General features: G+C 42.3%; 1 protein-coding gene across 1 annotated transcript in view; it reads left to right on the top strand.

Annotated features, from left to right (window-relative positions):
- LOC112238656 (netrin receptor DCC-like) overlaps positions 1-13438 on the top strand; it is a 115336-nt gene that overhangs the window by 35875 nt on the left and 66023 nt on the right. The window contains exon 6 of the mRNA XM_042302763.1: positions 11860-11925. Coding sequence (XP_042158697.1) covers positions 11860-11925 — 66 coding nt within the window. The remainder of the gene's footprint in view (positions 1-11859; positions 11926-13438) is intronic.

Below are 13438 nucleotides of genomic sequence, written 5' to 3'. Positions count from 1 at the left end.
TAGTGACATAGTCTGCTATAGTATAGTGGCCTGTAGTGTAGTATACTATAGTATAGTATAGTGGTCTGTTACATAGTATACTATAGTATAGTATGGTGGTCTGTAGCATAGTATACTATAGTATAGTATAGTGGTCTGTAGCATAGTATACTATAGTATAGTATGGTGGTCTGTAGCATAGTATACTATAAAATAGTATAGTGGTCTGTATTATAGTATACTATCGCATGGTTAGTGACATAGAATGCTATAGTACAGTGGTCTGTAGTATAGTATACTCTAGTATAGTATAGTGGTCTGTAGTATAGTATACCATGGTATAGTATAGTGGCCCGTGGTATAGTATACTATAATATAGTATAGTGGTCTGTAGCATAGAGCACTATAGTATAGTATAGTGGTCTGTAGCATAGTATACTATAGTATAGTATGGTGGTCTGCAGCATAGTATACTATAAAATAGTATAGTGGTCTGTAGCATAGTATACTATAGTATAGTATAGTGGCATAGAATAGTATGGTGGTATGCAGTATAGTATACTATCGTATGGTATAGTGGTCTGTAGTATAGTATACCATGGTATAGTATAGTGGTCTGTGGCATAGTATGCCATAGTATAGTATAGTGGTCTGTAGCTTGGTATGCCATAGCCTAGCATAGTGGTCTGTAGCATAGTATACTATAGTATAGTATACTATGGTATAGTATATTGGTCTGTAGTATAGTATACAATGCTATAGTATAGTATCGTGGTCTGTAGCATAGTATACCATAGTATAGTACAGTGATTTGTGGTATGGTATACTATAATATAGTATGGTGGTCTATAGTATAGTATACTATAATATAGTATAGTGGTTTGTAGTATAGAATACCACAGTATAGTATAGTGGTCTGTAGCATAGTATACCATAGTATAGTGATTTGTGGTATAGTATACTATAATATAGTATGGTGGTCTGTAGTATACTATACTATAATATAGTATAGTGGTTTGTAGTATAGTATACCATAGTATAGTATAGTGGTCTGTAGCATAGTCTACCATGGTATAGTGGTCGGCAGCATAGTATATTATAGTAGAGGATAGTATAGTATAATATAGTATTGTGGTCTATAGCACAGTATACGATAATATAGTATAGTGATCTGTAGTATAGTCTACCATAGTATAGTGGTCTGTAGCTTAGGATAGTATAGTAGAGGATAGTATAGTATAATATAGTATAGTGGTCTGTAGCACAGAATACTATAATATAGTATAGTGGTCTGTAGTATAGCGTGCCGTAGTATAGTATAGTGGTCTGTAGCTTGGTATGCCATAGCCTAGCATAGTGGTCTGTAGTATAGTATACCATGGTATAGTATAGTGGTCTGTGGCATAGTATGCCATAGTATAGTATAGTGGTCTGTAGCTTGGTATGCCATAGCCTAGCATAGTGGTCTGTAGCATAGTATACTATAGTATAGTATACTATGGTATAGTATATTGGTCTGTAGTATAGTATACAATGCTATAGTATAGTATCGTGGTCTGTAGCATAGTATACCATAGTATAGTACAGTGATTTGTGGTATGGTATACTATAATATAGTATGGTGGTCTATAGTATAGTATACTATAATATAGTATAGTGGTTTGTAGTATAGAATACCACAGTATAGTATAGTGGTCTGTAGCATAGTATACCATAGTATAGTGATTTGTGGTATAGTATACTATAATATAGTATGGTGGTCTGTAGTATACTATACTATAATATAGTATAGTGGTTTGTAGTATAGTATACCATAGTATAGTATAGTGGTCTGTAGCATAGTCTACCATGGTATAGTGGTCGGCAGCATAGTATATTATAGTAGAGGATAGTATAGTATAATATAGTATTGTGGTCTATAGCACAGTATACGATAATATAGTATAGTGATCTGTAGTATAGTCTACCATAGTATAGTGGTCTGTAGCTTAGGATAGTATAGTAGAGGATAGTATAGTATAATATAGTATAGTGGTCTGTAGCACAGAATACTATAATATAGTATAGTGGTCTGTAGTATAGCGTGCCGTAGTATAGTATAGTGGTCTGTAGCACAGTATACTATAGTATAGTATAGTGGCCTGTAGTATAGTATACCATCGTATAGTGGCCTGTGGCATGGTATAGTATAGTATAGTATAGTATAGTATAGTATAGTATAGTATAGTATAGTATAGTATAGTATAGTATAGTACAGTGGTATAGTATACAATAGTATATTATTGAGGTCTGTGCATAGTATGATACAGTATAGTTGTCTTTGGCATAGTATGCTTTAGTATAGCGGTATGTAGCATAGTATACTAGAGTATAGTATAGTGGTCTGTGACATAGTGTACTATAGTATAGTATAGTGGCCTGCAGCATAGTATACTATGGTATTGTACAGTGGTCTGTAGCATAGTATACTATAGTATTGTATAGTTGTCTGTGACATAGTGTACTAAAGTATAGTAAAGTGGCCTACAGCATAGTACACTATGGTATCATACAGTGGTCTGTATTATAGTATACTATAGTGTGGTGGTCTGTAGTATAGTATACTATAGTATAGTGGCCTGCAGCATAGTATACTATACTATACTATAGTGGCCTGCAGCATAGAGTGTACTATAGTATGGTGGTCCGTAGTATAATATACTATAGTATAGTGTCCTGCAGCATAGTATACTATAGTATAGTGCTCTGTAGCATAGTATACTATACAATAGTATAGTGGCCTGCAGCATAGAGTGTACTATAGTATAGTGGTCTGTTGCATAGTGTACTATAGTATAGTGGTCTGTAGCATAGTATACTATAGTATAGTGGTCTGTAGCATAGTATACTATAGTATAGTGGTCTGTAGCATAGAGTGTACTATAGTATAGTGGTCTGTAGCATAGTATACTATAGTATAGTGGTCTGTAGCATAGTATACTATAGTATAGTGGTCTGTAGCATAGTATACTATAGTATGGTGGTCTGTAGCACAGTATACTATAGTATAGTGGTCTGTAGCATAGAGTGTACTATAGTATAGTGGTCTGTAGCATAGTGTACTATAGTATAGTGGTCTGTAGCATAGTATACTGTAGTATAGTGGTCTGTAGCATAGTATACTATAGTATAGTGGTCTGTAGCATAGAGTGTACTATAGTATAGTGGTCTGTAGCATAGTATACTATAGTATAGTGGTCTGTAGCATAGTATACTATAGTATATTATAGTGGTCTGTAGCATAGTATACTATAGTATAGTATAGTGGTCAGTAGCATAGTTTACTATAGTATTGTATAGTTGTCTGTGACATAGTGTACTAAAGTATAGTAAAGTGGCCTACAGCATAGTATACTATGGTATCATACAGTGGTCTGTATTATAGTATACTATAGTGTGGTGGTCTGTAGTATAGTATACTATAGTATAGTGGCCTACAGCATAGTATACTATAGTATAGTGCTCTGTAGCATAGTATACTATACTATAGTATAGTGGCCTGCAGCATAGAGTGTACTATAGTATAGTGGTCTGTATTATAGTATACTATAGTGGGGTGGTCTGTAGTATAATATACTATAGTATAGTGGCCTGCAGCATAGAGTGTACTATAGTATGGTGGTCCGTAGCATATTATACCATAGTATAGTGCTCTGTAGCATAGTATACTATACTATAGTATAGTGGCCTGCAGCATAGAGTGTACTATAGTATGGTGGTCCGTAGCATATTATACCATAGTATAGTGCTCTGTAGCATAGTATACTATACTATAGTATAGTGGCCTGCAGCATAGAGTGTACTATATTACAGTGGTCTGTAGCATAGTATACTATAGTATAGTGGTATGTAGCATAGTATGCTATAGTATAGTGGTCTGTAGCATAGTATACTATAGTATAGTATAGTGGTCTGTAGCTTAGTATACTATATTATAGTGGGCTGTAGCATTTTATACTATAGTATAGTGGCATGCAGCATAGAGTGTACTATAGTATAGTGGTCTGTAGCATCGTATACTATAGTATAGTATAGTGGTCTGTAGCTTAGTATACTATATTATAGTGGTCTGTAGCATCGTATACTATAGTATAGTATAGTGGTCTGTAGCTTAGTATACTATATTATAGTGGGCTGTAGCATAGAGTGTACTATAGTATAGTGGCATGCAGCATAGTATATTATAGTATAGTGGTCTGTAGCATCGTATACTATAGTATAGTATAGTGGTCTGTAGCTTAGTATACTATATTATCGTGGTCTGTAGCATAGTATACTATAGTATAGTGGTCTGTAGCATAGTATACTATAGTATTGTATAGTTGTCTGTGACATAGTGTACTAAAGTATAGTACAGTGGCCTACAGCATAGTATACTATGGTATCATAAAGTGGCCTGTATTATAGTATACTATAGTGTGGTGGTCTGTAGTATACTATAGTATAGTATAGTGGTCTGTAGCTTAGTATACTATATTATCGTGGTCTGTAGCATAGTATACTATAGTATAGTGGTCTGTAGCATAGTATACTATAGTATAGTGGTCTGTAGCATAGAGTGTACTATAGTATAGTGGTCTGTAGCATAGTATACTATAGTATATTATAGTGGTCTGTAGCATAGTATACTATAGTATAGTATAGTGGTCAGTAGCATAGTTTACTATAGTATTGTATAGTTGTCTGTGACATAGTGTACTAAAGTATAGTACAGTGGCCTACAGCATAGTATACTATGGTATCATACAGTGGTCTGTATTATAGTATACTATAGTGTGGTGGTCTGTAGTATAATATACTATAGTATAGTGGCCTGCAGCATAGTATACTATAGTATAGTGCTCTGTAGCATAGTATACTATACTATAGTATAGTGGCCTGCAGCATAGAGTGTACTATAGTATAGTGGTCTGTTGCATAGTGTACTATAGTATAGTGGTCTGTAGCATAGTATACTAGAGTATAGTATAGTATAGTGGTCTGTGACAGACTATAATATGGTATAGTTTAGTGGTCAGTAGCATAGTTTACTATAGTATTGTATAGTTGTCTGTGACATAGTGTACTAAAGTATAGTAAAGTGGCCTACAGCATAGTACACTATGGTATCATACAGTGGTCTGTATTATAGTATACTATAGTGTGGTGGTCTGTAGTATAATATACTATAGTATAGTGTCCTGCAGCATAGTATACTATAGTATAGTGCTCTGTAGCATAGTATACTATACTATAGTATAGTGGCCTGCAGCATAGAGTGTACTATAGTATAGTGGTCTGTTGCATAGTGTACTATAGTATAGTGGGCTGTAGCATAGTATACTATAGTATAGTGGTCTGTAGCATAGTATACTATAGTATAGTGGTCTGTAGCATAGAGTGTACTATAGTATAGTGGTCTGTAGCATAGTATACTATAGTATAGTGGTCTGTAGCATAGTATACTATAGTATATTATAGTGGTCTGTAGCATAGTATACTATAGTATAGTATAGTGGTCAGTAGCATAGTTTACTATAGTATTGTATAGTTGTCTGTGACATAGTGTACTAAAGTATAGTAAAGTGGCCTACAGCACAGTACACTATGGTATCATACAGTGGTCTGTATTATAGTATACTATAGTGTGGTGGTCTGTAGTATAGTATACTATAGTATAGTGGCCTGCAGCATAGTATAATATAGTATAGTGCTCTGTAGCATAGTATACTATACTATAGTATAGTGGCCTGCAGCATAGAGTGTACTATAGTATAGTGGTCTGTATTATAGTATACTATAGTGTGGTGGTCTGTAGTATACTATACTATAGTATAGTGGCCTGCAGCATAGAGTGTACTATATTACAGTGGTCTGTAGCATAGTATACTATACTATAGTATAGTGGCCTGCAGCATAGAGTGTACTATATTACAGTGGTCTGTAGCATAGTATACTATAGTATAGTGGTATGTAGCATAGTATGCTATAGTATAGTGGTCTGTAGCATAGTATACTATAGTATAGTATAGTGGTCTGTAGCTTAGTATACTATATTATAGTGGGCTGTAGCATTTTATACTATAGTATAGTGGCATGCAGCATAGAGTGTACTATAGTATAGTGGTCTGTAGCATCGTATACTATAGTATAGTATAGTGGTCTGTAGCTTAGTATACTATATTATAGTGGTCTGTAGCATCGTATACTATAGTATAGTATAGTGGTCTGTAGCTTAGTATACTATATTATAGTGGGCTGTAGCATAGAGTGTACTATAGTATAGTGGCATGCAGCATAGTATATTATAGTATAGTGGTCTGTAGCATCGTATACTATAGTATAGTATAGTGGTCTGTAGCTTAGTATACTATATTATCGTGGTCTGTAGCATAGTATGCTATAGTATAGTATACAGTGAGGGAAAAAAGTATTTGATCCCCTGCTGATTTTGTACATTCGCCCACTGACAAAGAAATGATCAGTCTATAATTTTAATGGTAGGTTTATTTGAACAGTGAGAGACAGAATAACAACAAACAAATCCAGAAAAACGCATGTCAAAAATGCTATAAATTGATTTGCATAGTATACTATAGTATAGTATTGTGGTATGTAGTGTACAGTTGAAGTCGGAAGTTTTCATACACTTTAGCCAAGTACATTTAAACTCAGTTTGTCACAATTTCTGACATTTAATCCTAGTCAAAACTCCCTGTCTTAGGTCAGTTATTATCACCACTTTATTCTAAGAATGTGAAATGTCAGAATAATAGTAGAGAGAATTATTTATTTCAGCTTTTATTTCTTTCATCACATTCCCAGTGGGTCAGAAGTTTACATACACTCAATTAGTACTTGGTAGCATTGCCTTTAAATTGTTTAACTTGGGTCAAACGTTTCGGGTAGCCTTTCACAAGCTTCCCACAATAAGTTGGGTGAATTTCAGCCCATTCCTCCTGACAGAGCTGGTGTACCTGAGTCAGGTTTGTAGGATCCTTGCTCGCACATGCTTTTCTTTTTTTTTTGGGGGGTTATTCAGGTCAGGGCTTTGTGATGGCCACTCCACTACCTTGACTTTGTTGCCATTTTGCCTCAACTTTGGAAGTATGCTTGGGGTCATTGTCCATTTGGAAGACCCATTTGCGACCAAGCTTTAACTTCCTGACTGATGTCTTGAGATGTTGCTTCAATATATCCACATATTTTTTCTACCTCATGATGCCATCTATTTTGTGAAGTGCACCAGTCCCTCCTGCAGCAAAGCACCCCCAACATGATGCTGCCACCCCCGTGCTTCACGGTTTCACACCAAAAGTACGTTCATCTCTAGGAGACAGAACGCATCTCCTTCCTGAGCGGTATGACGGCTGCGTGGTCCCATGGTGTTTATACTTGCGTACTATTGTTTGATGAACATGGGACCTTCAGAGGTTTGGAAATTGCTCCCAAGGATGAACCAGACTCGTGGAGGTGTTCAATTTTCTTTCTGAGGTCTTGGTTGATTTCTTTTGATTTTCCCATGATGTCAAGCAAAGAGGCACTGAGTTTGAAGGTAGACCTTGAAATACATCCACGGGTAAACCTCCAATTGACTCAAATGATGTCAATTAGCCTATCAGAAGCTTCTAAAGCCATGACATCATTTTCTGGAATTTTACAAGCTGTTTAAAGGCACAGTCAACATAGTGTATGTAAACTTCTGACCCACTAGAATTGCGATACAGTGAATTATAAGTGAAATAATCTGTCTCTAAACAATTGTTGGAAAAATTGTCCTGACATTGTCCTAACCGAAAAGATGTCTTAACAGACGTGCCAAAACTATAGTTTGTTAACAAGAAATTTGATGAGTGGTTGAAAAAATGAGTTTTAATGACACCAACCTAAGTGTACGTAAACTTCTGACTTCAACTGTATGTATTATATTTTAGTGTAATGTGTATAGTATAGTGGTCTGTAGTATAGTGTAGTTTAGTGATCTGTGTGTGTGTGTGTGTGGGGGGTTAGAGAGTATTATCTACCTCACTTGCTTTGGCAATGTTAACATGTTTCCCATGCCAATAAAGCCCCTTGAATTGAATTGAATTGAGAGGGTTTGGAGAGAGATACATTTCTTTGGCAATGTAAACATATGTTTCCCATGCCAATAAAGCCCAGTGAATTGACATGATCTCTCTCCCTCTCACTTTGTGTCTGTCTCTTGTCACTCTCCTGTCTCTCTCTCTCTATTTGTGTGTCTCTGTCCTTGTCTCTCTATCTCTCGCTTTGTCTTTCTCTTTGTCTCTCTCCTGTCTCTCTATCTCTCCCTCTCTCCATGTCTCTCTCCCTCTCTCTTTGTGTCTCTCCTTGTCTCTCTATCTCTCTCCCTGTCTCTTTGTGTCTCTGTCTCTTTGTGTCTCTCTCTCCTTGTCTCTCTCCTGTCTCTCTATCTCCCCCTCTCTCCATGTCTCTCTCCCTCTCTCCATGTCTCTCTCCCTCTCTCTTTGTGTCTCTCCTTGTCTCTCTATCTCTCTCCCTGTCACTTTGTGTCTCTCTCTCTCCTTGTCTCTCTCCCTCTCTCTTTGTGTCTCTCTCCTTGTCTCTCTTCTGTCTCTCTATCTCTCTCCCTCTCTCTTTGTCTCTCTCCTTGTCTCTCTCCCTCTCTTTGTGTCTCTCTCCTTGTCTCTCTCCTGTCTCTCTATATCTCTCCCTCTCTCTTTGTGTCTCTCTCCTGTCTCTCTATCTCTCCCCCTCTCTCCTTTTCTCTCTCCTTCTCTCTATCTCTCTCCCTCTCTCTTTGTCTCTCTCCTTGTCACTCGCCGCTCTCTCTCTCTCTCTCTCTCCCTCTCTCTTTGAGTCTCTCTCCTTGTCTCTCTCCTGTCTCTCTCTCTCTCTCTCTCTCTCTCTCTCCCTCTCTCCTAGTCTCTCTCCTGTCTCTCTATCGCTCTCCCTCTCTCGTTGTGTATCTCTCACCTTGTCTCCTGTCTCCTTGTCTCCTATCTCTCTCTGTTGTGGAGGTTGGGGAGAAGGCCAGCTCTGAATTCTCTCCTGCTCTCAAACACAACAGTTTCCAATTGCCCATTATGGGTTGGCACTTAGGAATGTATAATGAGATGTACAATACAGGCTATTCTACAGACACTCAGACCACTCCCACACTATATTCTATCTCTGGATTGCCGTTTAGGCTAATGCTACATTTCATACACTGTGTCATAGTTGAGTCAAAGAAAATAATGTATTCTTAAAATGTTATTTTTCTCTCTCTAAATACTCAAGTTTGAACACGGAAATATAATAGCATTATTCTGTTCTTCCTGTGCTCTCTCTCTCCCTTCGCCTGCTCTTGCTCTCCCTTCCCCTGCTCTCTCTCCCTTCCCCTGCTCTCTCTCCCTTCCCCTGCTCTCTCTCTCTCCCTTCCCTTCATCTCTCTCTCTCTCCCTGCTCTCTCTCTCTCCCTCCCCTGCTCTCTCTCCCTTCCCCTGCTCTCTCTCTCCCTTTCCTTGCTCTCTCTCTCCCTGCTCTCTCTCTCCCTTCCCTTGCTCTCTCTCCCTTCACTTGCTCTCTCTCCCTTCCCCTGCTCTCTCTCTCTCCCTTCCCTTCATCTCTCTCTCTCTCCCTGCTCTCTCTCTCTCCCTCCCCTGCTCTCTCTCTCCCTTTCCTTGCTCTCTCTCTCCCTGCTCTCTCTCTACCTTCCCCTGCTCTCTCTCTCTCCCTTTCCCTGCTCTCTCTCTCCCTTCCCTTGCTCTCTCTCCCTTCACTTGCTCTCTCTCCCTTCCCCTGCTCTCTCTCTCTCCCTTCCCCTGCTCTCTCTCTCTCCCTGCTCTCTCTCTCTCCCTTCCCCTGCTCTCTCTCTCCCTTCCCCTGCTCTCTCTCTCTCCCTTCCCCTGCTCTCTCTCTCTCCCTTCTCCTGCTCTCTCTCTCCCTTCCCCTGCTCTCTCTCTCTCCCTTCCCCTGCTCTCTCTCTCTCCCTGCTCTCTCTCTCTCCCTTCCCCTGCTCTCTCTCTCCCTTCCCCTGCTCTCTCTCTCTCCCTTCCCCTGCTCTCTCTCTCCCTTCCCCTGCTCTCTCTCTCTCCCTTCCCCTGCTCTCTCTCTCCCTTCTCCTGCTCTCTCTCTCTCCCTTCCCCTGCTCTCTCTCTCTCCCTTCCCCTGCTCTCTCTCTCTCCCTTCCCCTGCTCTCTCTCTCTCTCTCCCTTCCCTTGCTCTCTCTCTCCCTGCTCTCTCTCTCTCCCTGCTCTCTCTCTCCCTTCCCTTGCTCTCTCTCCCTACCCTTGCTCTTTCTCTCTCCCTGCTCTCTCTCTCTCAATTCCCCTGCTCTCTCTCTCTCTCCCTTCCCTTGCTCTCTCTCCCTTCCCTTGCTCTCTCTACCTTCCCCTGCTCTCTCTCTCTCCCTTCCCCTGCTCTCTCTCTCTCCCTTCCCTTGCTCTCTCTCTCCCTGCTCTCTCTCTCTCCCTGCTCTCTCTCTCCCTTCCCTTGCTCTCTCTCTCTCCCTGCTCTCTCTCTCTCCCTTCCCTTGCTCTCTCTCTCTCCCTGCTCTCTCTCTCTCCCTGCTCTCTCTCTCTCTCTCTCCCTTCCCCTGCTCTCTCTCTCTCCCTTCCCTTCATCTCTCTCTCTCTCCCTGCTCTCTCTCTCTCCCTCCCCTGCTCTCTCTCTCCCTTTCCTTGCTCTCTCTCTCCCTGCTCTCTCTCTACCTTCCCCTGCTCTCTCTCTCTCCCTTTCCCTGCTCTCTCTCTCCCTTCCCTTGCTCTCTCTCCCTTCACTTGCTCTCTCTCCCTTCCCCTGCTCTCTCTCTCTCCCTTCCCCTGCTCTCTCTCTCTCCCTGCTCTCTCTCTCTCCCTTCCCCTGCTCTCTCTCTCCCTTCCCCTGCTCTCTCTCTCTCCCTTCCCCTGCTCTCTCTCTCTCCCTTCTCCTGCTCTCTCTCTCCCTTCCCCTGCTCTCTCTCTCTCCCTTCCCCTGCTCTCTCTCTCTCCCTGCTCTCTCTCTCTCCCTTCCCTGCTCTCTCTCTCCCTTCCCCTGCTCTCTCTCTCTCCCTTCCCCTGCTCTCTCTCTCCCTTCCCCTGCTCTCTCTCTCTCCCTTCCCCTGCTCTCTCTCTCCCTTCTCCTGCTCTCTCTCTCTCCCTTCCCCTGCTCTCTCTCTCTCCCTTCCCCTGCTCTCTCTCTCTCCCTTCCCCTGCTCTCTCTCTCTCCCTTCCCTTGCTCTCTCTCTCCCTGCTCTCTCTCTCTCCCTGCTCTCTCTCTCCCTTCCCTTGCTCTCTCTCCCTACCCTTGCTCTTTCTCTCTCCCTGCTCTCTCTCTCTCAATTCCCCTGCTCTCTCTCTCTCTCCCTTCCCTTGCTCTCTCTCCCTTCCCTTGCTCTCTCTACCTTCCCCTGCTCTCTCTCTCTCCCTTCCCCTGCTCTCTCTCTCTCCCTTCCCTTGCTCTCTCTCTCTCCCTGCTCTCTCTCTCTCCCTGCTCTCTCTCTCCCTTCCCTTGCTCTCTCTCTCTCCCTGCTCTCTCTCTCTCCCTTCCCTTGCTCTCTCTCTCTCCCTGCTCTCTCTCTCTCCCTGCTCTCTCTCTCTCTCTCTCCCTTCCCCTGCTCTCTCTCTCTCCCTTCCCTTGCTCTCTCTCTCTCCCTGCTCTCTCTCTCTCCCTGCTCTCTCTCTCTCTCTCTCTCCCTTCCCCTGCTCTCTCTCTCCCTCCCACATCTCGCTCTCTCTCCCTTCCCCTGCTCTCTCTCTCTCCCTTCTCTCTGTCTCCCTTTCCCTTTCCCTGCTCTCTCTCTCCCTTCCCCTCCTCTCTCTCTCCCTTCCCCTCCCCTCTCTCTCTCTCTCTCCCTTCCCCTCCTCTCTCTCTCTCTCTCTCTCTATCCCTGCTCACCCCCACTCTTTTTCTGTTGTACAGGTCGCCATGGAGATGGCGGCTACTGGCCTTCTGACAACAACCTGATTGATAGGAGCAGTTTGAACGGTAAGCACCCCCACACAGCCTTAACTGCTCCCTATTGTAAAAGTGTTACCGCCCTGTGCTGTGTTCAGAGATAACTATACTAGACCTGGGTTCAAATACTATTTGACTTCTTTCAAATACTTTGATTGTTGGTTTTAGCCTGTCAGGAGTGTCATGTGAGTGGGTGAGTTATTTTTTGGGAGACTTTTGCATTTGGTTCTGTTGTGCCATGCACAAGGTCTGGGAAAACGAGTTGATTTCACCGATTTCACAGGAAACGGCTCCCTACTGTGACATCACCTAGTCTCTCTGGTCCCAGACCTGGAAACGGCTCCCTACTGTGACATCACCTAGTCTCTCTGGTCCCAGACCAGGAAACGGCTCTGGGAACTATAGACTAGTTGACTAGATAAACAAAGGCTCTGTGCACATGCACACATACACACGGCAGGCTGTGGAGTTGTCTCTGTTGGGAAATCTGTCTGTTAATTAAGGACTAGCATATCATTACAGCCTGTAGGTTTATGAGCAGGGGAAGGGAGGGAGGGGTACACTAGAGAGGGAGAGAAGGAGGGGTAGACTAGAGAGGGAGGGAAGGAGGGGTAGACTAGAGAGCGAGAGAAGGAGGGGTAGACTAGAGAGGGAGAGAAGGAGGGGTAGACTAGAGAGGGAGAGAAGGAGGGGTAGACTAGAGAGGGAGGGAAGGAGGGGTAGACTAGAGAGGGAGGGAAGGAGGGGTAGACTACAGAGGGAGGGAAGGAGGGGTAGACTAGAGAGGGAGAGAAGGAGGGGTAGACTAGAGAGGGAGGGAAGGAGGGGTAGACTAGAGAGGGAGGGAGGGAGCAGGAGTAATCCAGTCTCAGTAAGCCTATCCAGTCTCAGTAACCCTATCCAGTCTCAGTAAGCCTATCCAGTCTGAGTAACCCTATCCAGTCTCAGTAACCCGATCCAGTCTGAGAATCCCTAACACTATCCAGTCTGAGTAACCCTAACCCTGTCCAGTCTGACTAACCCTAACCCTATCCAGTCTGAGTAACCCTATCCAGTTTGACTAACGCTAACCCTGTCCAGTCTGACTAACCCTATCCAGTCTGACTAACCCTAACCCTATCCAGTCTGAGTAATCCTATCTAGTCTGACTAATCCTATCCAGTCTGACTAACCCTATCCAGTCTGACTAACCCTATCCAGTCTGAGTAACCCTAACCCTGTCCAGTCTGACTAACCCTATCCAGTCTGAGTAACCCTATCCAGTCTGAGTAACCCGATCCAGTCTGACTAACCCTAACCCGATCCAGTCTGAGAAACCCTAACCCGATCCAGCCTGAGTCATGTATATGATAACAAGCTGCACACACACACATGCCCGCTGTAATCTGTAATCATACTTGAGAGTGTTGGCAGAACGTCGCCAGGGATCGGCGGGGCTCGCTGGTATGACAGCGTGCTCACTGACCCACTGCAATGCCTGCTGGGATGAATTAGGAGGAAACCGGTGGCTTCTATCTGTCCTTCTGATTAGGAGCAGATGGTT

The sequence above is a fragment of the Oncorhynchus tshawytscha genome, linkage group LG20, assembly GCF_018296145.1.
Source record: "Oncorhynchus tshawytscha isolate Ot180627B linkage group LG20, Otsh_v2.0, whole genome shotgun sequence".
NCBI classification, from domain to species: Eukaryota; Metazoa; Chordata; class Actinopteri; order Salmoniformes; family Salmonidae; genus Oncorhynchus; species Oncorhynchus tshawytscha.
The sequence above is the reverse complement of the archived record's forward strand: the minus strand, read 5'-3'. Positions and strand labels throughout refer to the sequence as shown.